Raw genomic sequence first — 25,644 nt, forward strand, 5'->3', positions numbered from 1 at the left:
CTTTGGCTAGTTCAGGCCAGCTGTCCTGGCCATGCTCCCCCTCAGCCTCTTCTGTGCATCCAGTCCACTCACTGGCAGAGCAAGATGAGGAGCAGAAAAGGCCTTGATGCTGTGCTCAGCAGTAACCAAAATGTCCCTGTTATCATGCCATTTTTCAGCACAAATCCAAAACACAGCCCTGTACCAGCTACTAGGAAGAAAATTAACTCTATTCCAGATGAAACCTGGACAGAAGGACGTATTCATTATTGCAGGCCAGGACAACACATTGCTGAACACTGTGCAGAATTGCAGCCTACTGTATTGCTTCTTGTTAGTAATTCTGTGTGGGTTTGGCTATTTGTTTTTACTCCACGTTTGAATGCTTGCCAAGTGACACAGGCTTTCATAGATTACCCTTTGCTGCTACTTCTGAAAGGACAAGGTCACAGATTTGTCATTTTTTTTGTTTGACTTGCAATTTCTCCAAGGGCTGCAATCGTTCAACAGTCCTGATGGGGTTTACTTCTTGCCAAAACAGTTCAAACACAGCAAACCACAAAGTCATATTTTGTTCTCACTGAAATACGATTACTCAGTGTCCAATGCCATCCTTTTGATGGACTTCTCAACCTGGTGCCAAGTTTGGCCAGGTTCATGGCCAGGCCAGTGCTCACCCAGAGAAGCTTCAGAGCATTGTAGGACTTGATTTTACATCCACAAAGTGAGGGTAGCACATTTCTTTCCTTTGTGATCTCTGCAGGAGTTTGCTGTCTGTGGCTGCCCTTCCCTCCTGAGGTCTGGTGGTCAAACACCTCTGCAGCCCCTGGGAAGGCAGGGGTGGGTATCAGCGTTGCAAGGACCGAGCCTTCCGGGCCACATCCATGACAAAAATCACATCACACAGCCTTCCCTCTTCCCTCTCTCCAGCAATGTGTCTGGCTGCAGCTGATGCTGAAACCATCCCAGAAAAGCCTTAAATCCTGTGGGGAAAGGGAAGCCCAAGTCTTTTGATGCCACCTTGTGGAAACCTCACTGTCCTGCCATTAGTGCCAGTGTCATGTTGGAGACAGGGTTGTGGGCAGCAGGTTGGAGTGCTGATGGTTGGGGAAAGTTTTGGGATGAGATTAAGTGCAGCTGATCTCATGTGGGCTCAGGCACACACAGAAAAACTGCTGTGGAGGGATGAGAATCATTCCAGTCGAGCAGCCATGTGAGGGGAGCTCAGGATGATCCACTAGCCATTGGTATTCGTTGTGTTGTCATCTTGGTGGTGACAAGAGGAGACATGAGGATAGTGAGCCTTATGTCAGATCAAATTATACACTTAGGAAAAAATGAGATCATCTGTTGGGCGTGTTAGTGTGCTGGCTTCTGCTCCTTATATTCCTCGATCCTCTTGTGGCAAGTGCTGAGGCAAGAAAAGCAGCTGTTCTCAAAGGGGTGGAGAGACTTAGAGCAAGCCTTGAATGAGCATGTGCCTCCAAAACTGCAGTGCAAACCTTTATAAGCTGAGCAACAGCCAATGAGGTCCAAATTCTTGCCCACTCTGCTTGGAACAGAAAATCTCCATGCTTGCCTTGCTGTGCACACCTGCACTGGCCTGGGGTGAGCAGCAGCCCACTGCCCAGGTCCTCTCCCACAGAGAAGGGTAACTGGGTAGTTCACCCTGGGACCATGTCACAAGGAGTGCCCTTGGCATTTTAGTGTCTGGACAGGACCAAAGTCCTTATTAAATGCAATCACAGGTGCTTTCTGTTCATAAAAACGATCCCCAAAAAGAGGAGGAGCTGTGCATATCCCTACCCACTGCAGCTCAAAGGCATTCCTCTCAGGAGAGCACCTTTGCCAGCAGGCTACGAGCTGAAGGATTCCAGATTTATTGTAGGATAGGAGGAGGACATCTTCCCTCCCGTTGAACCTGGACAAAAGCAAAGTCAAGAATTTTCCTCTACTGTTGGCTCACCAGGCTCATGCTTTACTGTCTCCAGTACACACAGATTTTGTCTAACCTGCCAGATTAGTTAGGGCCTGAGTGGCACTTCTCTGAAAGACAGGCAAAGCTTTTCCCAGCCATCACTCAGCATCAGACATCCCCCAGATTACATGGTTTGCACAGTCTGTGCCTAAAAACCTTTCTGAAAGTCTTGCTTGAAGCCTGTATACCCTGATGGCATGCAGCTCTGTATTTCAGCTCATATCAGTGTCTTCTGATACCAAGTACAAGCATTTTAATGTCATTTTTAGTTTGGAAAGTAAAAAGTGTCTGAAAAATCTGAAAATAAATTGGAAGACAATGTATTTTTTTGTGTGTTTCCCTGTATTTAACTTCATCTTCCCCTTATGCTGACATGATCTGGCTTACAGTTTAGAAACCACCAGAGCAGCAAAAGCTGTGAATTAAATTACCATAAATCAGGTTGCCCACATCAAATACAGTCAGTGGGACCTGTCTGAGTTACAGCCAAGTTTTATTTCAGGATATTGGCTCTTTCAAGGTACTCTTGCAAACCTGTCCTGCCACCTGGGGTGCTTTGGAGGAGCACAGCCCACATAGGTGGTGAGGGGAAAAGTCTTGTTTTCCAGATGCAGCACAGGAAACGCAGCAGCATGATCCCAGCAATGCCATTCTGCTGTTTGCATGGTTTAAAAGGGGATTTATTGAAAGAATGAGGAAATATCTGCTAAATTCTTTCCTGTACCATGAACCTGCAATACGTTGGATGCCAACAAGTGTGAAGTCCCATGAAAGAAGACAATGCCAAGCCAAAAGCTGTGGAAGTGTGACTGAAAAGCCAGGCTAAGGTTTCTCTTTTAGCAGCAGTCAGTATAGCTTGGTATAAATGTTATCACTTGAACATCTCTGGTTTTGTACCACTGGGATCACATTCAAAAAGGCATGGTTTGCTCTCATGTTTTTCTTTCCTTTAAAAACCTTGAGGATTGAACCACAAATGGTATTTTCACATGAAATTCAGCTCCTCTGCCCAAGAGGCGGCATAGATGGGTGGTAATATAACGTTCCTTCCTGGGTCTGACTGAAACACGTCTGCATTCATAAATTTAAACATCTGGCTCCACTGCAAAGTAGGTCAGAGCTCATCTGTCAAAGAAGGATTTGTCAGAGGGACTTGTATATTCTCCTTTCTGTCTCATTTGTGCAGTGGCAAAATAAGAGCAGTCGTTCCCTCCATAGGTGTTGGAAGGTGGTGGCTGTCCCCTGCAATGGAATTAAAGGGTGACTGGTCCTTTGCCAGTGTGTGCTGCACAGCTCCTTTTTAGGTGACACTCCTCAGGCTGGTTAGTGATGCCACACCAGTCTGCACCAGTCCAAGCCAGCACACAGACCTGCTGCCCTAAGCCTTGAAAGGCCAACAGGAAGGAGAGAACATGGTAGAAAGTCTGTGTATCAATCGCTGCTGTGACTGCTTCTGGGTGTTTGCAAATGCTCTGAGGGCTTTGCCTGGCATCAGCCTGGCCACATCCAGCCCCCCAGCCTGTGTCCCTCCTCGTGCTGTCAGCAGAGACCTCCTCCTGTCTCCAAGGCACAGCCCTTGGCACTGGTGTGGGGTGTCCTGTCCAGAAAGCTGCAACAGGAGTGTTTCAGGCTGTGGCATGGGATGTCTCAGCCCAAAAGCATTGCCCACCCCAAGCAGCTTCCAGCCTCTGGTCCTCCCTGCACATTTGTACTCGCACTGGGAATGGGTCCCAGCAACACTTCAGACACCTCCTAGCCTAAGGAAATACCTGAAGCACATGCTCCACCCCAGAGGTAGCACAGCTGGGCCACTGTTGTCTCCCAGGGCTCTCAAAACCCCCAATAATTAAAATCATTCACCTTCAATCTCAGGAAAGGATCCTGTGATTCCCAGGGCTGGCAGGCAGGAGCTGACTCAGAGGTGGGTGCGTGCATGGGGCTGAGCCCCAGGGGCTGGGGGACTGCTCACGAAACATAGCAGGGACATGGCCCAGACACCCACAGAAGTGCCCAAACTGGCTGGCAGCTGCTCTCCCTCCAAAAACAGCTGGCCAGGGAAAGAATAACATCCATCCACTTCTGGGAGAATCAGTGTCATCCCTACAGGGACACTCCCCAGTAAGGATTGTCTGGCTTTGCACTCTTAGGCTGGTGCTGGCAGTTGGCTTGTCAGAGTGGCAGAAACGTTAACACTGATTTGACCCAGAGCAGAACCTGAGCCCAAGGTTTGGCCCCTATTTACTGCAGAGCTATAGCAAACTGTCAGCAGTAGATCAACCAGTTCCAGTCCTGGATTTCCAGGGAGGGTTATCCAGGTGAAAACAGGATGATGGAAACCATTCTGGTATCTCTGCAAACAGTTACCGATGGAAGAAGTAGTGGGGCAATGTCAAAAGGTGAAGGGAAAAACATTAGCTATGAGAAGGGAGGGGCTGATGAGAAGTAATAAATCTCCCACCTTTCTCTTTATGCTTGAGGGACCGAATGAAAAGTGCTGAAGCAAGCCTGGGTGTAACTCCATCTGCCCTCTATTCCAAATGGGATGGGCTATGATGCCCCTTCCAGCAGTGTTGCTCCTCTGAGAGACATCATTTGGGTTTGAAGGCTGGCATTGCCTGATGCTCCCTGCCAGGGCAGATCCCCACTGTGCCTGTGGATGACATGGCTCCTGCTCCACTGCCCTCCTACCCTCTGCAGCCACAGTTGCCCCACGGTCTGGAAACCGCTGGATTGGGGCTACTTACATTTAGCAAAACAACTCGGGAGGAGAACGGCTGATTGTGGAGTAGTGGAAATCTCACCCTCAGCCCTGCCCTGGCTCACTCCCCACCGTGCAGGAAGGAGCAGGCAGGATGAGAAATGACCATGAGGCATCTGCAGACATGTGTGGGTCTCACTCGTGGGTGGGAAACAGCTATGGAAGGGGCTGTGGTGGAGGAGGAAGCCATGAAGAGAGAGGGAGGGCTGCTGCCTCCCTCAGCCAGTGACACACTCTCCTGGAAATTTTACTTTAAAATAATTAAATACAAGCAGCAAAAAGCTACAAAGAGGGCCCAGCATCCTCCCTGTGTCCAGGAGCAGGGGTGCTGCTGTGTCTGTGGGTGCACAGAGGCACCAGGGCACAGGTGGGCACCAGCTCCAGGAGCATATAAATACCTGGGGGTGGAACTCACCGTGGCTTGCATGTCTGCTCATGGACCACTCAGGATAGCGTCAGATTTCTACAGAAAAGCCAGATGTGTTTGAGCCTTGGAGAGGTTCAGCCCATTTGGAGCAGGGTGAGCTGTGTCTCAGGGGCAGGGATGCTCTTTAGGGGGCTGTAACACACAGCTATGGGCTAAAAATCAGAGAACAAGGTTAGGCTCAAAACCAAAAGAAGACATCTGAGAGATGCCCCTGTGAACATACAGACAGATATTTTCAGTCTTCAGCTGCTACAAAGGGCAATCTATGCTTTCCTACCCAGACATAAGGGTAAAGTCTTCCCCCAGTATACCTGTGTTCATATGCATGTGCACCTGTAAGATATTCAGGGGAGTCAAAAGGGGCAACAGAGGAACTGGGGAATCAGACAAATGGTCCTTTTTTTGCCATGAGGAAAGACAGGGAAGGATGTCTGTAAGCACGTTGCAGGAGATGTCCTGCACTGTGTGTGGTTCCCTGGAAGAGGCTGAGCTCTATTTCTGAACACAAATGACCCAAATCTCTCCACATTAAAACATGGATGAAATTTTCCCAAGATTTTCCAACACTTGCTTTCATCCCAAGCAGTGAGCAAGCTACAAAATATCAGCCCTGCCTGTGGAATAACAAATGGGGGGGGGGGGGGGAGGGAATCCGTGCACACAGAAACCTCAGATTTATAGCCAAATGTTCAAGCAGAAGGGATGTGACTTGGTGGCTGCAAAGTGAAACATTTACATTTCTTCTAATGAATCCAATTCTAAATGGAATGTGGCACTCAGGATCACAGAATCACAGAATCACAGAATCACAGAATGGGAGGGGTTGAAGGGACCTTTGAAGATCATCCAGTCCAATTCCTCTGCAGAAGCAGGTCCACCTAGATCATGTCACACAGGAACATGTCCAGATGGGTTTTGAAGACCTCCAAGGAAGGAGCCTCCACACCCTCCCTGGGCAGCCTGTGCCAGGGCTCTCTCACCTGAACAGTGAAATAGTTTTTCTTATGTTTAAATTGAACTTTTTATGTTCCAGCTTCAGCCCATCACCCCTTGTCCTGTTGCTAGATACCATAGAAAAAAGGGATGTCCCAACCTCCTGACACCCACCATTTACATCCTTATAAATATTAATGAGATCCCCCCTCAGTCTCCTCTTCTCCAGACTAAACAGCCCCAGTTCCCACAGCCTTTCCTCATAAGGAAGATGCTCCAGTCCCCTGATCATCTTGGTGTCTCTGCCCTTGGGGACAGACCCACCAAGGAGCACCCTGCCCTTATCAGCCCTGAGATGGGGGCTGTGCATGGCCCAAGAGCAGAAGCCACATGCCTAAAGTTGTGACCTGGTGTTGGGTCCAACTCTTACAAGGAGCTGATGTCCACAGCACTCAGACCCCAGCTCCCATGAAGCTCTGCAGGCAGCTGGACCTTGGCCTCAGGCTGACCAAAAGTTGCAATGTTTTGATTCCTTTCAGCAAACTGAAGCGCTTTTCACTTTGATTCTTCACCCCACCTAAACCCACAAAGCTGCTGACAACCTGGGCTGTTGTGTCAGCTGACTTTTCCATCCAAAAATAATAGTATTTTTGATGCAAAATCCTCAGCCTGCTCTGGTTCAACTCTCCCCAGAGCCCTGTAACTCTGTGTGTGCAGGGATGCCTTTGTGTCCTCTGGCACGCTTTTGCACATGGAAACAAGAAAGAGCTTTTCCCTACCTGAGCGCTCGCTCCCGTTATTGCATCTCTTTGAAGTCGAGCAATAAAAGCCCCCTATATCCTGGCACAGAGCTCCCTGCCAGCCCTTTAAAGTCTCAAATGCAACCATAACCACACTGAAAGTGTGGAAGGCTGCTCCAGACTGTTGCATTGCTCTCACGAGCGAGTGGTTCTTCAGGTCAATTCCTATGGAGCAGAGAAGGGCCTCGTCCTGTCCATGGGGTGTGAGCATCTCCTCCACCCTGATGCAGCAACAGGGCTGTGTTACACCCATAGCCACGTGGCTCTGGGCATCTCACCCACCAGCAAAAGGGCTGTAGGGTGGGAAGAGGAACACAGAAAAATGCCAAAATAATAATGAAATATATCTGTGCCCTTTCACTGGAATAAATGATTTAACATGAAAAGCCAGGACAATTCTCAGAGCAAAAGCAGGCATGTACATGTGTCTGAAATTCAGCAGCCGTGGTGGGGGATGTGAGATGTGTGAGGCTACAGCAAAATACTCAGAGCCACCGTGGCTCTCTAATGGGAGATACTGCTGTGCCTTCTCCATGCTGCCTCATTTTTCCAGTCAATTAGGCAGAAAATGGAGCAAATGACGGGTGGGATGTGTGGAATTACCATAAACCTGATGGTAGCAGGTGAGAGCAAAGCCTCATTCCTGTGAGTGAATGCACAGTTAGCACCCACCACTGCCCAAATGAACCCTCTAGTCCCTACCTCCAAAACCATGGGCAATGGTAAACTGCAGTCATGTATGTGCTTGTAGGCTCCTGAAGCAATGTAATTACTTTCTCCTTCTGCTCCATGCAGAAATGTCTTAGCTGGAGCCCCCTCCCCTCAAAAATAAACCCTCAGAAGCATTTCTGGATCAGCAGAGAGAAGAATATGCACAACATGTGTGGGAGAGTGATGACTGTGGAAGAAACTGAGACAGATTTGGGTGTATTTATCTTAAAATGAGGCAAAAAGAAAACTTGCAAAGTTTTTGTAGGTGAGAGCACTGAATGGCCATGCCTGATTCTCAAGACATCCCAAGGCACAGCCACACTAGCAACCAGGTCAAATGGAGACAGGGAAAAAGCAGCTCCTGGGGCTGCTAGAGATCCTCCATGTGACCTTGGGTAGATCACTGTGTTTGTCCCTCTCAGTTCCTCAGAGATGGGCTCGCTCCTTTTGCCCTGTCTTCTTTACCTTGCTGCTAGCTCTTCTATTAAAGGAGCTGCCACATTCAAACACCAATCATGTCCTAAATGGGGAGAGCAGTCTGCTTGTCCTTGGCAAGCAGCTGAGATGCCTGAGTGAGGAAGAGGAGTGGGCAGAAAAGCAGACTACAGCACTCAGGCCTTCTCCTCTCCTGGGCCAGCTCAGTTTCTGCAGGCAATGGTCCAGCTGCTGGTCCCAGCCCATCTAGAGAGGAGTGTCTGCCCAGTCCAAACTCAGATCTCTGCCCAACAACCAGGAGGCACCTTGGGAAAGTATAAAAACAAGGAGCGAGAATAAACATCCGGATGAGGGCTGAGGAGGGAAACCAAAACACTGGGAGAAGCCAGGAAAAATAAGAACCAAAAACAAATAGAAAAGAGCTAACAGGAGCAGCAGATCTAAAAATAAAATGAAATGAAAGAACAGCAGGGTGGAGGGACTGAGATGTTTTAGGGGACTGGCAAGGCTTGTAGGGCTTTCAGGGCTCAGTTTTGCAGTCCTGGGACTCAGCCCTGGGACTAAGCCAGCTTCTCTCCTCACTGCTTCTCTCTCAGATGTTGGGGAAGATAGAGGGAGTAGCCTGAGACTCACAGGAGCTGTTTGGGTGGCAGCAATGACAGCAGTGTGCTACCCACCCTTGCCACATCCTCACTGGGGACAAATGTGTTTGCTACCCAGGAGCAAGACGCAGACACTGTCCAATGAGTAGATGTCTCCTCTAAAACCCTTCTCAGTTCCTACTGGAGGTTGCTCATCCCTCCAACCCGCCTGCATGCTGGGCCACAGGGCTTGGTGAGGCAGAGATCATATCTGCTCAACTGGGGAGAGAAGATGTGTCTCCTGTACACCTCCAAATCAGTGATATCCTGGCTGCACCCAAACCGTGGTTATCCTGGGAACCACCCCAGGACACTCTGCAAACCCAGAGTCAATCCAGAGTCATTCACTTGTGCCTCATCCATATCCAGAGATGGAACCACTGAAAACCAAACCCCTGAGCCATCCTTTGTTGATTCAGATTCCCTGAAGCTCTTCAGCCCTTGAGGCCTAACTCATATGGAATCAGCAGGAGAAAAGAAATAATTGTTGGTTTTGCTTTTTTCCCCCCAGGGAATGAACTGGGCTCGCAGTGGGATGACTATAGATGACAGACTCTGCACGTAGCTGGCCTCTATGGCAGGGAGCATGGGGAGCATGGGGTGCCCAAACCATCTGTGGGGAGGCCATTCTGGGGACAAGCATGGGCTCATTCTGAGACAGGTTTAAACCTCCTCCTGGGAACCTGCAGCAGAGCTGTGACCCACCTCCATCTTCTCCAAGATGACCACAAGGCTTCTCTGCATAAGCACCTTCTCTCCAAGGCGTGTCTTTGAGGCCAGAGGACTTACATGAAACATTCAGACATTTGCTTTTTACTTGGGGTTTCACCCATTTTTCTATTGCTCAGAGCCAGGAACCTGTCCTCATCACCTTTCCCTGCCAGCCATGCTCCTCTCACCCTGGCACTGATGCTGTCTCCTCAAGGTGGCATTTCCATGGTGGAACTCCAGGAGCTGCAGGGAGTCCAGAAGCATGCTGGAATAAGAGAAAACACTTTGGCCACCTCTTGGCCCTTGACCTAAAGCAATTCCTCTCTTTTGAAAGCAAGAAGAGCTGGGTCACCCTGAGCTGCTTTATGGTGCTGCTGCCACCAGACCCACCACAGCAGACCTCCCTTTTCCTGCTCTTACAAGCCCTCTGGTCTCACCAGGGCTGCGAGTCCACAGTCACCTAATTAAAACCAATGGTGAATTTAAAAGGAGGGTTAAAATAAAACAAGAAAAATAAAAGAAAGGAGTCTGGAGACAGAGAGCCAAGGAGGCCACGTGCCAGGAAAGCGAGCCGCCTGCCAGTTTGGCACGGACTGAATGCTTGGCCTGTTGTGACGAGACGCTGGAGTGGGGCTCACTGAAGAGGCACTTACTGTCTTCAGGGGGAAAGGAGAGGCAGGGAAGGGGCCAGGGCTGAGGACCAGCCAGAGCCCCAGTGACACATGAATCTCAAGCATGCACTCGAGTATGAAGATGGGTGGTGGGGGAAGATCAAGTCAAGTACCCGCCAGGGCCTTGGCTGATGTTTGTCAGCACAGCCTCATAAATGACAATCCTGTGGCTGCTGCGGGCAGGCTCCCACCAAACCCAGAGCTAGAGATACACAGAGCATGGGCCGGTACCTACTACACACGTCGAGCAGTGAGAAAAGGCTCCCAGTATGCTGGGGGGCACGCAGCCATAGGGCAAGGAAGAGAGAGATGCAGCCAAGGACAACATGCAAAGTGCCAGCTCTCAGAGCCGGAGGTTTGAAAAATGGTGAAAGCCCTAAACCCCTTTACCCAGGGCAGGAATGAGACACTCGGATGAGCAGCGGGTGCTGAAGTGGAGGTGCAGGGCAGGCAGATGCCCGGGTGCTCCCCACACACACTGCACCCTGGCAAGGCAGCAGCGGGCACGGGAGGTGGGGAGGCCGTGCATGACATTCCCCGCTCCCCACCTCTGGCAGCAGGCGCTGGCAGGCAGCACGGGCTGCTTTCCAGGATCTGGCCTCTCCTTGGCCCTTTTCCCCAGCTCCCCAGGATACAGCCCAGCAGACAGTAACATGCCCGCCTCTCCTTGGGCTGGTTTCTTATGACCCAATGCAAGGAGCCTGTGAAAGGAGCAGCCCTGGCCAAGTTTCCCCTTGTTTTTACTTTCCCCTTTTCATTTTGTCTGGGTCCAAGTGGTGGGGTTTGAATCCAGCCTTTCCCTTTTGCAGCTCTCCCTCGCCGGTCCCAGAGGCACTGTAAGAAAACATTAAGTCAGAGGCAGCCGGTACCTCCCTGGCTCCAAAAAGCTGCACCCAGCCAAATCCTGGCCAGATCCTGGGATGGGATCATGGAGGACCGATGGAAATGCACCACTGCTTTGCATCTCTGCTGGGGAAAAAAAAAAAGGAGATTGTGTGAGTCTGAGCTTTCAAAGGTGGGGGTTTGCCTCCCAAATGTGCCCCGTTTCCGTCCATGCACTTCTGAACATACAGCAGGGCTGGACCTGCTGAGCTTCTCCAACAGGTTTCTCCTAAAAACCCAAGCAGGTTCCTCCACCAGCCCCTGTACACCCCAATCTCCTGGTCACACGCTGCTGCAGCTGCACCCTTCACCCTGCAACCTGCTCAGGATGAGGCCCTTTGCAGCACTCCTTCCCTGAAGCAGGTTGCCCATGAGAGATGACCGCATTTCATACCCTAACCCCCACAGGCAGGGGATTAGAAGGCAAACGGGGGCTCACCGCTCACTCCCAAGGCCTCTTGGCTGCATCCAGTTTTGCTGGGGCTGCATCCCCTCCCCTCCTTCCCTCTGGGCATTGGCTGCCCAGCTGCACAGCATCCCAGCGAGCTGACAGGATGAGTGACGGGTAAACAGAGCTTTTCCATGGAAACATTTGTTCAACAAAGAATTGCAAATTTTCATGACGAGTATCTGGTTTCCTCCAAACTTTTTGTTGTTGTTGTTTCTGAAAGCTGCCTGGCTGGTCTGGATCTGGCTTTCATGAGCTTTTTTGGGGTTTTTTTCCCCCCCTTCTAGTGTTTAATCTTCAGCAGTTAGGATCTCCCTGCTCTTTTGTTGTTTCACTTCTTTAGATTCCCATCCTTTTTCAGCACAAATGGAGGTGATGGCATCTCCTTTGAGCTTTTCTGCAGGACACAAACTCTCCTCCTTGCTGAGAGGTTAATGATTATGATGGATGACCCAGGAGGGAGCACTTGGCTTTTTAAGCTGAGAAGAGCTTGAGTCAGAGAGGTGGGGCTGGGCAACCTGCTCTGGTCCACATCAGCACACAGGCTGGGGCAAAAATCCAGATAATTTGGGGCAACACTGGCTAAAGCTCTTGAAGCACATAATCACAGAAAGAAGCAAAATACCACATCTGACTGTACAAAAGGAGATGTGAGATGATGCCTGCAGGGTTCTTGTGTCCACTTGGCCTGCTGTGACAGCGTGGGGACATCCCCAAGCCCCAGGAGCCCGCCTCAGTCCCATGGGAACCTCTTGCTCCATCCCTTTGACCCAGCGTTGCCTTTTCCTTGCTTCCCTTCCCTTTTCCAAGCAATTCTGCGCTGATTCTTAGGATGAGACGGGTGGGGAGGCAAAGACACGAGTGTCCCCACCTCCGGCATGTGCCCAAGGCGACAGTGGGCCAGGAACCGGCGTGATCCCCCGCAAAAGGCTGAGGGGACAGCAGGTGGCACTGCAGCCCCAAAAACGCATGGCAGCCGCCCCGGGGAGCTGCTGCCCGCAGCGCACACACTCACACTCACACGCTTCCACTCCTTGCACAGCATCCCCCTGCCCTCCGGGGCGCCACCAACGCTCAACATTGCATGCGCAGCGAAGCAGAAGGGGTTTGGGATGCTATTCCCAACACACACCAGAGCAGGACTTTAAGGGGAAATTGGGTGCTCGGTGAGCACAGGGATAAAAGCTGGAGAAGATGAGCTCCTCCCCTTGCTCCGGGGACAACGTGGTTTGCCTCTGGCTTTTTGAGCTACAAGAGGGCTGAACATCCCTGTTGCCTGCAAACAGGAGAAGCAGGAGCAGGCGAGCAGCCCAAGAAATCAAGGGATCCCATTCAAAGTGCAACCACCAGCCACTGCAAAGCTGGAGGTGTAAGGAAGGAGCCCGAGCTGCTGCAAAACCGCCAATGTGAACACACAATTTAGAACAACATATCCTTCCACGAAAGATCCAGATTTGTGCCAGTAAATGTACACCAATCTCTCCCTTGGTGCCTGCTAAGAATATAACCAGAGATGCACCACAGCCTCTGTGTCCATCCTACAACCGCTCTGTGAGTTCAGCCTTTATTTTTAGCCCAGCTTCCCTGAGATTCTGTCTGATCTGATTTCTCCAGAGGAAAAAATCATGGGTTTTTTTCCTGCTAAATGCTACCCTCCTGCTAGAAACTCCCATTCTCCCTGGCACTGCTGGTGGCATTGACCTTTTCGAGCAAATTTGAAAGAGAATTGGGTCAACTGGGGTGGGGGTGGAAGCGGGGAGTGGCAGCCAAATAGAGCCCTAAAAGAGCATCCTAGGATGAGATAGACACCAGAGTAGCTGGTCAGTGGCTCAGAGGAAGTCAGAACTGCTGCAGGAGGAAGGGAAATAAAAGGGTATTTTCCTTCTTTCTTCCTTTCTTTGATTTGGCTGCTGTGATATTGCAGAGCCCTTTGTGATTTGCTTTCAAGCAGTTTGCTGGGAGCATTCAGTCAAAAATCCGAGCGGTGTTTGTTAGCAGTGTTTGGTCTCATGATGTTGTTTCTGGCCAGCAGTTGGTTGAGCTCATGTCTTGTAATTAGTGGGTGGGCTTGAGGAGACCACTGTGGCTTCCGATCTCTCGGGGAAAGGGAGAAAATAAGCAGGATTAAGGAATTTGAGAAAATTATAGGCAGCTTCACTTCACATAAGCTTTGCCAGGAACACTAAACCCTGGAGAAGGATGGCCACTGCGGGATGCATTACCCACAGGAAGGACTAAAGGACTTTGTTTCTCATCAGAGTCGCCCAAATAACTCTGTGTGTGTGTGTCTGTGTGTCCCTGTGTGTGTGCACAAACACAGTGCTGGCTGCCCAGAAGCTTGCCCATGGTTGGCTGTGGGAATACAGTACCTCTGCAAGATGAAAGACATCTATTCCAGCTGCACACACAGTTTGACACAGGCTTCTTCTTCATAGCAGGACAACAATAACTGGAAGGACCTGAGGGGTGTGGAGGGATGGGAGAGCAGGGAGAGTGCTGGCTTTTGTTCACTTTTAGACAAGCTGATCAGTTGAGATGGTAGCGTTGTGTGTCCAGACCAGCCACGCAGGGCCATGGGACCCCACTTGAGCTAATCCCTTACTCACTCACACACTTTTTTCCACAGCAGAGACAGAAAACCAGCTACAAGAGCCACAAGTTCCCTGGGAAAACACCAGTTGTGGAGCCACAACAACTGAGCATGAGCCATAGGAGTAGATGTAGTGCTCAAAGCTGCATTTCACTCGGAGCTCTGTTTGTCCCTGGTTTAGGGACCTGGCACAGGGTTGGGACCTCAGCTCCCCAGCCTGTCCCATCCAATACCCCAGTGGACATTTCTGCTACACATATTAACACAAGAGCATTTTAAAACTCACAAACAGTTGGTACTTGGTGCAAAATGGACAAAATGAATGCAAATGCTGTTTCAGGTCTGTGCTCTTGCTTCTGCTGCAGGGCACAGAACCCAACCCATCCCATCTCAGTGGAAGGAGCTTCCACCACCAGCATCACCAAGTAATCCCTTGTTAGTATTTTCCCCAAATAACAACTTTTCTTTTCTGGGCAGGATTTAATAGCAAGTTTTGCCTGGAGAGAAGGACTGATCTGATGGAGAGGACTGGATCGGCCAGGAGCTGAGACACATGCCCAAAACCACTGCTTTCTGAGCTAGAACAGACACCAAAACCCAATGTCTGTTTTATAGCTACAAACATGAGTCTGATCCTGCACATCTTGCTCGTGGGAATGGCTGATCAGGAGAGTTGTTCTGCAGAGTGGCTCTGTCAAGGGCATTTGTCTCTATGTATACATGTATATATTTATGGTATGTTTATGTATTCTGTCTCCCATCCAGTGTAGATATTTATCAAGTGCTGTGCCACCTAAACAGTGTTAAAATGGCCTGTGTCTCACTGGAGATGGCTCCTTCCACCATCACTCACCTGACTTGTTTGCAGGCTTATTGCACCACAGCTGCCAATTGCAAGACCCCAAACCCTAAAAGGAGTTCTCACTAAAAAAAACAGTCAGCGCCAGGCAAGACCCCATTGCTTTTCTCCAGAATGGCTTCAGGCAGCAATCCTTACACCATGGGGACATCTTGCCCCTGGGATGGTGCCTTTTGCTGGCAGCCCAGCTACACTGCACGCACCCAGCGCCAGGGCAGTGCCCTCCTCCAGCCAAGGACTTTTCTCTCTCTCTCTCTCTCTCTCTCCTTATTTCAGCAAAATGCCCCTGTGATTATTTTTCCACATGAAAGTGCCCCGCTGCTGCTCAGGTGGACAATCCGACTCCCGGCTGAGCCGCCTGGAATCCCTGTGGTTTTGATTTTCAGCAGAGAACAATCTTATCAGCCCAGATTGTACACAGAGATAGGGAGCCTTCGGGTAGGGTTGCATAAGCACAGATTGCCTCAGCTGGGATGGGGAAGGCTCTGCTCTCCTTCTATTTATTTGTTTTCCCCACCGTGGGTTTCAGGTTCTCCTGGTGACCATCATTTCAGCTTTCTTCCCCCGCTCATTGTTTGAGCAGCCGAGCCTTCCTCATGGATCACTGGGCAGGAGGTTCAGTTTAAATCTGGCCTCAGCCTTTGGCTGCTTGCACGTTGCCTTGAGAGATTGCTTGCAAATAGGGCTTTATATTTTTTTTCCCTCATCCCACTCTGGTTCTTCTCCAGGAGAGGATGGGATGGGCCCCAGTTTGGGATGGATGTGATTCCCCCCTTCCCTCAGCACACCAGTTTTGGCCTCTTCCCCTCCTGCCAGCTCCTCTTTCAAGTCTGGCAGCTGCGTGGGCACCTTGTCTCCGATTGCAAAGGCAGGATATACAGTTTCCGTGGAGGCCATCAGCAAATAGCTGTGGCTACGTAACTCTGGCAGAGGAGGGGAGTGAAGACAGAAAGGTATCCTGAGCAAAGCAAAGCCCCCAGAACATCGCTCAGAGGAGCACTGGGGGGTGCAGACTCAGAGTCTTGGGTATCTGAGGACAGCACGTGCTGACACGGGAGTCCCATCCTGCACCATCCAATGCTCTTCTCGCAGGCCAGTCCCCTCGTGTGCCACCCAAGGGGACGGGGCGGCAGGGACTGAATGCACCCGTGAAACCTCTGTGCTGAGGCTCCAGGACATCACTGGGACCTGTTAAAAAAAGTCAGAGTGTATCTTTTGGAAAATATTTTAGGTCTGAAGTTAATCCTGCAGTGGTGTGGGAGCCATCCTGTGCAAGCTGAACCCCCTAGATGTGGAATTACCTTCACTGCAGGAAAACCTTATGACTTGATCCTATTTGCAGGTTTCAGGTTCCAGGTCTCCTTTTGTCTCTTCTCCTGGTTGAGAGAACTTTAAGAAATCTCCTTTGTACTGATGCCTTCGGGTCGTGTAACATCACTTCTTTGCTTCTCTAAGGCAGACTATCAACTTTGACACATCCTTAAACCAGAAGAGACCACTGAGATGAGACGGTTGGATGTTTGATCCAACCTGCTCAACATCTCCCAGAAAGTCAGCACAGGCTTTGCATGTGGTTGGTTTTTGTCTCTGCTAAAATATACCCCTCTCTTTAAGGCTTGAATAAGTGGGTGCAGGCCAGAGTGGGGTAGTGAGCATGAGCAGCTGCTGACCACTCTCACCATGATCATCTCGTCTCCCATCACAGGCTTTGATTGCACTGCTGTCCCCCACCATGCCAGTACTGAGTTCCCACAGGCTGCTGACAGCTCAGAAGGTTGGCAGCAGAGCCCCAAAGCTCCTTTGCTGAAGGTCTCCTCCAGCTCAGGCCCTGCCTGTAGTTGGGGAGCTCAGAGGCAGGCAGAATGCTCTTGAAGCAAGCAGCCTGCATGTCCCTCTCCTCATGCTCTGCTTTGCGTTTGCCCCATGGGGGTCTTAAAACCTCTTCCAAGTTACCCTTCGGATCTGGAGGCCTCAGAAGCAGATCCCACACACAAAGCTAACAGATGAGGCTGATACAGAATAGGATGGCTTCAGTCTCTTGGCCAACATGTTGCACCTGTATGCTTCATTAGGCATTGTGTCTCCTGGGGACAGCACAGCTCCTGTGTCCCCATGTCCTTTGCCTGTACTCTTGCCTTCAAGAAGTAATTCCATCTCCCAGTTAAGCACCTCCTGAGACTTTGGGGATGTTGGCTCGAGGGGTATTTCTGACAACAGGGTCTCCTCCCAGCTCAAACCTCAGCATGTACCCTGAGGGCAGGCAGTAAACATGTGTTCTTGCCTGGTTTAAAACCACCCCACGCTCCCCCTAGTTGCATGCCCTGCAGTTGCCAAGCACCCAGAGCAGCACAGAGCAGGCCAGGACCATCCCCATCTTAGCTCAGCTGCAAAGGGCGTGTGGCACAAACCACCAACAGGGTCAGAAGCCACCGCAAAGAGGGACAGAAGTGTCCCCTGCAGGTGAGTGCTGCTGAACCCACACACGGTTCCCAGCTCACTTCAGCTCTGGCTGTGGGAATCAAGCAGCCCATGGCCAAGCACTTGGGCAAGTTCTGCAGTTTCCACATGCTGGCACCTCTGCCCAGTCCCAGAGGGCTCCCAGGAAGGGAACAGCAGTTTCTAGGCTGCTGCTCCCTCCCTCTTGCACCCTTTCCCTTCCTGCTTCCCCACCAGATACAGGAGATTAGGCACAGGAAGGTCTCAGTTCCCTAAATACGTCTCTGATCTGCTCTAGCGTGATGCAGCCCTTCTGGAGAGTGAAGCCCACGCCGAGGCCATGCCCATCCACAGCCCTGGCACTGCCTTAAAGTCCCTCCTTATAGCCGCACGGGCAGCTCTGCGGGTCCCCACGATGCCCAGTGCCCTGTGCTGGGCAGCGAGAGCGGCTGGGAGGGACGGGCATCCTTCAGGGCTCAGGAGAAGCACCCTGATGGTTTGCAGATGTGATTTCATTTTTCAATTGTTTCTAGTTTGCTTGGCTGTTGGAGCTGGGTTTGGGGTTTTTTTCTCAGTTCTAGAAAAGAGACAATTTCTTCAGGGAGTGTTAGCCACAAGCCTCATTTGGCATTGTTTTTTAGTCAATTGGTTTTGTCTTGTATTATTAGGAAGATTGTGTTACATAATGATAAGCCACAGCAGCTTGTTATGGAGACGGTGACGGGAGGCAGCGTGGGCACATGGAGCACCAGCTGCCCTCCTCGCTTCCTCATCTGCCCTTGCTCTGACCTTCAGCAGGTCTCCCTGGGTCTCAGTTCCCCCTCCTTTAAAACGGGGCTGATCCACACACCAGCCATTACCTTCAAAGCTTTTCCATCCTAAAGTGAGTAAATGGTGAGTTTTCCTCCTTTCTGCCATCCTGAACTGAGGAGTGAGGATCTTTATACCTTCTCTATCAACCACAGCTGAAAGCCAGCTGAGTCAGAACAGGTACAGCACCACACCATGCACAACCAGGCTGTGATGAGAAGCTGAGGCACAGATGGGAAGGGGCAGCTCTGCCCATAGAGGCATTTTTCCAAAAGCACTGGACGAGTGAAAACAGGAAATTGTAATTAAACTAAATCAACCTCTTTAACCTCATTACTAGGATTGGGATTATATGCTTTGGAGAAAGTTTGACCTTTGTTTCAAGTCTGGGGAGGTGGGAGCAAATGCTAGAAACCACGGGGAGAGAGGAAATGTTCCCTGCAGCTGGTGACAAGTCCAGCTCAAAGGAAAGACAGAGTGGCACAATGTGGGGGTCCAGCCTGGTGCCCACTTCTCAGATACCATCAGTCTGCTGTTGGAGCAAATGCTGATAATCTCTGGGGAGCCTGGTAATTTGCTCTCTCTGCCTTTAGATTAAAGGAAATTCTCTTCTGTATTTAAAATCACGTCCACGTTCAGCTGGGAAAGATGACTGTGTCTCAGGTTACTTCGTACACTTGAGCTGAACCAAAGCTTCTGTAGATCCGGCCTCTGCCACCTCTGCTTTCCCCTCACAGCACCCGGTGCCCTCCGAAAACCTGACAGCTTCAGCACCAGCAGGAACAACAAAATCCACCCTTGGAGATGGGCTACCACAGCCAGATCAGCCAAGCACTGCGTTGTCTGTGCCTTTACGGTGTCTGTGCCTTTACGGTGTCTGCTGCTCTTAACAACATCCCTGTGCATTGAGCAGGTTAAAGCACCTACCTCTGAAGATTGTGTGTAGAGTCCCAGCCTCCAGAAGCATCACCCCATGGTGAGCTCTTGCCCATGCACAAAACCATCAAGGAGCTGTACTCTGCCTAAGAGAGGGACATTCCCACCTGTGCCCATGCAGTGTGTGCGAGCTGCTCTCCAAAGAAAAGTGGGAGCAAGGGAGAAGCGCAGAGGTGAAGAGTTATCTCAGGGCATGTGCTGTTTTCTTAACAGGTCTGCAGAGCCTGAAGCACTTAATAATAGTTAAACAATTGTTAAATAGCACTTTATCTTCAGGCTGGATAACACTGCAAGACAGCTGCCTGGTGACAGGCAGCTTGATAAAACTATATACTCAGGAGGGAGGGAGTCTGGACACCCTGGCCCAATCCTGCCTGCACCGCATGCTCTGCCTAACCCCAGCTGCTGACATATCTAAACCTGCATGCTCAAAATGAAGCTCCAATGTCTGGCTGAGCAGGTCTGTCTCACAAAACACAGAATACAAAGGTCTCCTCACCATGTCATGGTGGCTGCATGCTCCTGGAGCTGCAGCTGGGAGTGCAGGAGCTGCAGAGAGCCAGGCCTGCAAACAGTGCATTGCAATCCACCGGCTGAGCAAGCATCCACTCCGCACCACGAGCCTCTGGGGAGGATTTGCCAGCTTCTGGCCTGGGGTTGTGAGGGGTAAAACCGGGGGGATACCTGCCCTGCTAAGATGCTGGGGGGCAGCAGGGAAGGGGAGCCAGGCAGGGGCTGGCAGAAGGGCAGGGGGCACAGCAGGCCTGTGGCTCACACATGGGAAAACGCTGCCTTAACGTGACCCGGGAAATGAAACAAGGAGAGAGGAGGGGGTTGGCTTTCTTATTGGGCATTTGTTTTTATACACTGAGAATTTCCTGCTTGGGGAATCTAAGCATAACCAGCACCCTGTCCTCTCCGGGCTGGCCCCAACGTGAAGGTAGGCTGGGGAGAAGCTGGCTGCCCGTCTGACTGCTCCGGAGGAAGAGGTGCTTACAGTAGAGGTGACCTTTTTAAATCCCTGCTTTGGACAGACATTTCCAATAAATGCTGAAGAAAAGCCTGCCAGTTCCAGCTTTCTCAGCCTGCTCTCCATTTTCCTTCCATCCTCTCCAGGCTGAATTTAATCCGAGAAGGTTCCTTTGAGCTTTTGTGTGTTGCTGGGGGAGATGTGGGCGCACAAGGGATCGCGTTACAACTTTCATTTCCTGAAATGTTTGAGGGAACATCCAGGGTTTTATCCACACATCAGGCAAAGTTGAGGGCTCGGATTTCAGGTCTTGTCACTCAGCTGTCACCAAACAAATGAGCCTCTCAGAGTTGGAGACGGAGAGAGCTACCTGCTATTCATGACCCCAAAAGCAGGTGATCACTCATGGGAAAAGCAGGTAGAATTAATCATTCCGCTGTTCTCCATTTCCTCCCCTTTTTTTGGCTGACCTGGACACAGTGTGAAATCTGTCCTGGGGGTGAGCAGGAGCAGAAATTGGGGGGGGGGCGGGGGGGGAGGGGCGAATTAACTCTTTCCTGACAGTGGAAATACAAAGCAGAAGGAGGTGAGAAACAGCCCTGGGCTGCCTCCCCGGGCTGGCTTTGCTGTGAAAAAGCTTGCTGCGAGGTCAAGCCTAATCGAGGAGAGCTCAGCAACCTGCGCCTGGCTCAACTCCAGGGTGTCCCTGTTCCAGCTTGCCCGCTGGCCCCTTCCCCAGCCAGGGGCTTATTTCCAGGGGGAAAGGGGTCTGCTCAGCATCCCCCATCCCTCCTTGCCACCATCCGCCTGTTGACAACCTCGTCCTTCTGCCTGTTTGAGTAAAAGGGGGTTCGAGGCATGGGGGAGAGCTCCGTGGCTGGGGATTGGGGGAGGAAGGGAGAGCGACAAAGCACAATATGTCTGACAGCAGCCCCGGGAGGGAGGGGAAATTTGGGCGAGGGGACATCCCCTGGCAGCTTCCACACACTCCCCCCAAGAAAGCCAGACCTGCTGCTGTCTGCACTCTTTGCGTTGTAAAGAATCCCTGGGTTTGCTTGGCTCTCCCACGGCGCAGGGCTGGGGAGCCCGTGGCTTGGGGAAAAGAAACAAAAAAAGAAAAGAAAGAAACCCCTGAGACAGACCTTGTCCACCCTCGGGGCGCAGAGCCCGCGGCTCCTCACCTCAAAAAACCTCCCTCACCCTCCTGGACCTTCCCCTCCTTTATTCCCAAGCGCCTGGGAGGGGGAGGGGGGATGGAACCGCGCTGCTTCGTGGCGGGTCGCGACGGTGTCGGATGAGTCCCCCGGAAACAGTGGTGAGGTGGAGGCTGGAGCGGAGGGCACGGACCATTCGGTCCCCCAAGATCCCACAGTGGGGCCTTGGGGCCGGGCTCAGGGGTCGCTTTGCGCGGGCAGGGAGCTCCGTGCTCCCCTCCCCTGACGTCAGGTTTTGCCCCAGCTCCAGCCGCGCCCGTGAATGTGCGCAGAGACGCAGATGCGCGCCCACCCGTGCGGCTTGTGCGCGGGATTTGCGCCCTCCGCCCTGCTCGTACACGTTGGATCCTGCGCGAGGGGAGTGTGCGGGGGTAACCCCCACTGTCCTGGCCATTCTTCCCCTAGGCTGGGTGCGAGGCAAACCCTTCGGGGGCTGGGCTGGGCGCTCCGGAGGAGTGGCCGGGGTCGGGCCAGGGAGCGGTGGAAAATTGTCTCAGTAGCCCGAGCCCCGGGCACCCCTTTGCTCCACAGTCGGATCTGAGGAGGGTGAGGGGAGGAGACGGTCCCGGCGCCACGTCCCGGCGCGGCTGGGGAGTCCGCAGGATTCTCTGGAGCGTGTTTGGGACTGGAGGGACTCGAAGCGCTGCGGCCCGGCGGGACCCTCCTGCAGAGGGTGACATTTCTCCATGGCCCAAGGCCCTGAGAACAAACACGGGAACGACTTCAATAAACACGCACTTAATGATGCAAAGCGCTAACGGGGCGGGGGCGGGGGAGGGGACCGGCACCAGCGGGGACCCGACGGGGCGGGAGACGGGGGCAAGCCGCTCCCTCGCGGCCGGACACACGGATCCCACGGGGCGACCCCAGGACAGCCTCCCCGGCCGGTGGTCGCTCCCCTTCCCTCCTCGCTTCGGAAGGCAGCGGCTCCCCTCGAAACGCTTGCGATGCAGCCTGTCGGGTGGGGGGCTAAGTGTGGGCAGAGGTAGACGGGGTCGGCCCTGCAAAGAAAAGTGCAGGCTGGGTGTTTCTGCCATGAGCGTTGTTTAATTTAGACTGTTTAGTTACAATAGAAAATAAACCTGAAAGCACATGCGATTTTTGGTAACAAATACTCGAGATAGACGGCGTCGTCCGCGGGCTCTCTGCAAGGCGAAGGAGGAAGACGGCGAGCGGGGATGAGTGGGAGAAGACAACAGGGAGCTGACGGGGCAGCCTGAAAATCACTCCTTAAGGAAGCAACAGATGTCAACTTTTATTATGATTATTCTTTTCCTAATTTTTAGCGGCTTCGGTGCATTTCATCACCGAGGAGAGGGAAGCCGGGGGCCGCGGGCCCATGGGAGTTCACTCTCTCCCTGCCCCATACAGCCGCGGTAAGACATAGGCACTTGATAAACCCTAATACTGCAGCTTTTGCCTTTTTTTCCCCCTTCTTTTCCTTTTTTAAAATTTAAACTACATCGAAATCTTTCTGGTAAGGCTAAATATGAAAAATGTAAACGCAACTTTCTCCTCCCGCTACGATTTAGTGCCCGGTACAGCTGCTCGCTCGCTCCCTCCGCCTCCTCCCCGGCCCCTCGGGGACCCGGCGGGGCAGCAGCGGGATGCGCCGGCCGCCCCTGCCCCCCGCCCGCTGGGCTGGCATCGCTTTGGGTGCAATCGCATCCAGCTGAGGTTGGTTTGGGGTGAGGGTTGGGGTGGGTTGGTTTTCATTCTTTCCCCCTTTTTTTGGTTTTTGTTTGTAATTCCCGTGGGGACCAGCTCTTTTGAACTCGAAGGGCTGAGTGAGGGTTTCTGCCGTTCTCTGTGTTTGGCTACGTGGAAAAAAACCCAAACGTTAAAAAAAAAAAATCATGGTGACAGTGGGAGACGCTGGGTAGGGGGAACTGGACCAGGAGTCGATGTGGGGTTGCATGAAAAAAAAGCTGAGAGTCCCATCAAGAGTCAGCGGGCGAGCTGTAAACCCGGGTGCTGTCCTCTATGTACAACCCAGAGCCTCTGTTCCCAAGCAGACCCTCCTCTCCCGCTCCTCCGGCCGCTCGCCGAGGGCCTTTAGGAGCCCAGATCCACCAGGCTGGACGTGAGGGGTCCCAGCAGCGAGTCCTGGAGCTGGTGGCCTTGGAGGCTGTGAGGGGTCTGGGATGTGGCCAAGCCGCTCAGGGAGTAACCGGAGCTCCTGGCGTGGCTGAGGTTTCCCTGCAAGAGCAGGACCGAGTTCTGATCTGGGCTTTGAGGAGGAGAAAACTCTTCCTCGGAGCTGGACATGAGGGGTTTGCTCCCATCCAGAGGCGAGAGTTGGTTCGGTTTGTTGGTGGCCGCGTTGTTGTTTTCCGTGTTCTCCCTGTGAAAAGGCAAAAAAAAAAAAAGCCCCACAACGGGGATGTTACGGCGGGCGGGAGGCCCCGGGGATGGGCGCGTTGAGCTCATGTCCCCAGTAAATCCTTATGCAAAAAATTTCACCGTGGCAGCTGATGCCCCGGGAAAAAAAAAAAAGGGGGGGGGGGGGGAAATCACAACAAACAAACAAACAAATAAACCCGCCTCGTACTTTCATAACGGATCGTCGCCATTTCTTTTTACTCTTCTAGAAATAGGTGTACACCGCATAGCCCGGTAAATGGGGAATTCGGGGGAATGGGGGGCAAGGAGCGATTTTTCTCCGGTCATTGAAAATGAAAGCGCGGCACAGGGACGAATAGGATAAGGGATTTTCTGTAGGAGACTCGGTGGAGAGGCTGAAGACGCCTTTCGCGGATGGCTGCTTCGCTGGGCCGAGCCGTCTTCCCGTACCGAGGCCTCCCCGGGCGGCCTCGGTACTGGACGGCGGCTCGGCCCGGTCACCGCATCCCTATCCCATTCGACCTCCGATTCCTCCCCTCGGCTACATCTCTCCTCTCCTCCGGCTTCGGGTCTTTCTGCCCGATTCCCAGCAATAGCCGAGCCGGCATCCCGATCGGCTTCCCCGGAGGCTCCGGGACGGCATCGCTCCCTGTTTACTCGGGGCGGTAAGCAGCAAAACAAAGACGGCCTGGAGAGACCGGTAAGGGGCTCATTGCTTCCCCCCGCCCCCGGGCAGGTGGGCTCCGGTGGCTCTCGAGTGGAAACGCCACTTGGGAAAACGCAAAGCGGTTTCGGGGCAAATAAAAGAAGAAGAAAGGGTGGGGGGGGGAAAGAGAAGGATTCGGAGGGAGCGAGGTATTTTTGCCGCTTCCAGACGCTCCCGGTTGCTTCCCACACGGTGGAGCAGGGAGAAAAAAGAGGGGTACGGAGGAAATGGGAGGGGTGGGGGTGGCAAGTACCTTTCCTTCGCCTCCGCCGCTCGGTCCCGCTGCCTCCGGTTCTTGAACCAGTTGCTGACCTGGGTGGTGGTGAGCCCGGTGGCTTCCGCCAGCTCCCGCTTCTCCCGGGGGGACGGGTAGGGGTTGTGGGCGTACCATTCCCGCAGCACGCCCCGCGATTTCTCCTTGAAGCAGTAACTGGTTTCCTCGCCGTCCCAGATGGTGCGGGGCAAAGGGAATTTTCGGCGGACGCGGTATTTGCCGACGGCGCCCAAGGGTCTGCCGCGCAATTTCTCGGCTTCCACGTAGTGCGCCTTCAGCCAGAGCTGCTGCAGCTTGGGGTGGTTGTGGGGGGAGAACTGGTGGCTCTCCAGGATCTTGTAGAGCTCGCGGAAGTTGCCGCGGTGGAAGGCCACCACTGCCTTGGCCTTCAGGACGCTCTCGTTCTTGTGCAGGTGGTCGCAGGCCGGCAGCGACCAGAGGAACCGGCCCAACCTCTCCAGGTTCCCCCCTTGCTGCAGCACCTCGCAGACGCAGGCGACCTGCTCTTGCGTGAAGCCAAACGACGGCAGCATCGACATGGCCGGGCGCGGCGGCGGCGGCGGCGGCGGCAGGAGGAGGAGGAAGAGGAGGAGGAGGCTGCCGGCACCCCGCAGGAGCGAGGCGGCGGAGGGGCGGGGGGGAACCGCCCGCGGGGCCCGGTCCCGGTCCCGATGTCGGTCCTGGTCCCGGTGCCGATGCCGGTCCCGGCCCCAGAGCGTGGAGGCGCGGCGGCAGCCGGGGTCGAGCGGCCGGGACTAGCGGGGATGCTCCGTCGCGGTGCCGGGGGGGACTTTGTCCCCGCTCCGTCGCCGCCGCGCTTAAAGCACCCGAGCCCCCGCGCAGCGCTGATTGGGCGCCCGCGGCTCGGCCCCCGCCGCGGCGATCCGGCCCGGCCCAGCCCGGCGGGCAGAGCCTCGGCACGGGCGGGCGGGGCCTGGCCGGGGGGACGCGGCCCCGGCTTCAGCTTCGGCCCCGGCCGCCGCGGCTGCGCTTCCCGCCGCCGCCTCTGCGCGAGTCCGGCCCCGGCCCTGGGGCTGCGGGGGGAGTCCCGCCGTCCCGCACCCCCCGGGGAACCCGCTTCCCGGCGGACTTTGCCTTTTTTTTTCCCTTCCACTCTTTTTTTTCCCCCCCC

At 53.1% G+C, this 25,644-nt stretch overlaps 1 protein-coding gene across 1 annotated transcript; it reads right to left on the minus strand.

Annotated features, from left to right (window-relative positions):
* Positions 1 to 22,216: 22,216 nt before the first annotated feature.
* SIX1 (SIX homeobox 1) lies at positions 22,217 to 25,264 on the minus strand. The gene is made up of 2 exons (XM_061997924.1): positions 24,492 to 25,264; positions 22,217 to 23,533 (listed from the first exon to the last, which is right to left on the minus strand). The coding sequence occupies exons 1-2, from the start codon at positions 25,049 to 25,051 to the stop codon at positions 23,245 to 23,247; spliced, it is 849 nt and encodes a 282-aa protein (XP_061853908.1). The 5' UTR covers positions 25,052 to 25,264; the 3' UTR covers positions 22,217 to 23,244.
* Between the last annotated feature and the right edge of the window lie 380 nt (positions 25,265 to 25,644).

The sequence above is a fragment of the Colius striatus genome, chromosome 6 (assembly GCF_028858725.1).
Source record: "Colius striatus isolate bColStr4 chromosome 6, bColStr4.1.hap1, whole genome shotgun sequence".
NCBI lineage: Eukaryota > Metazoa > Chordata > Aves > Coliiformes > Coliidae > Colius > Colius striatus.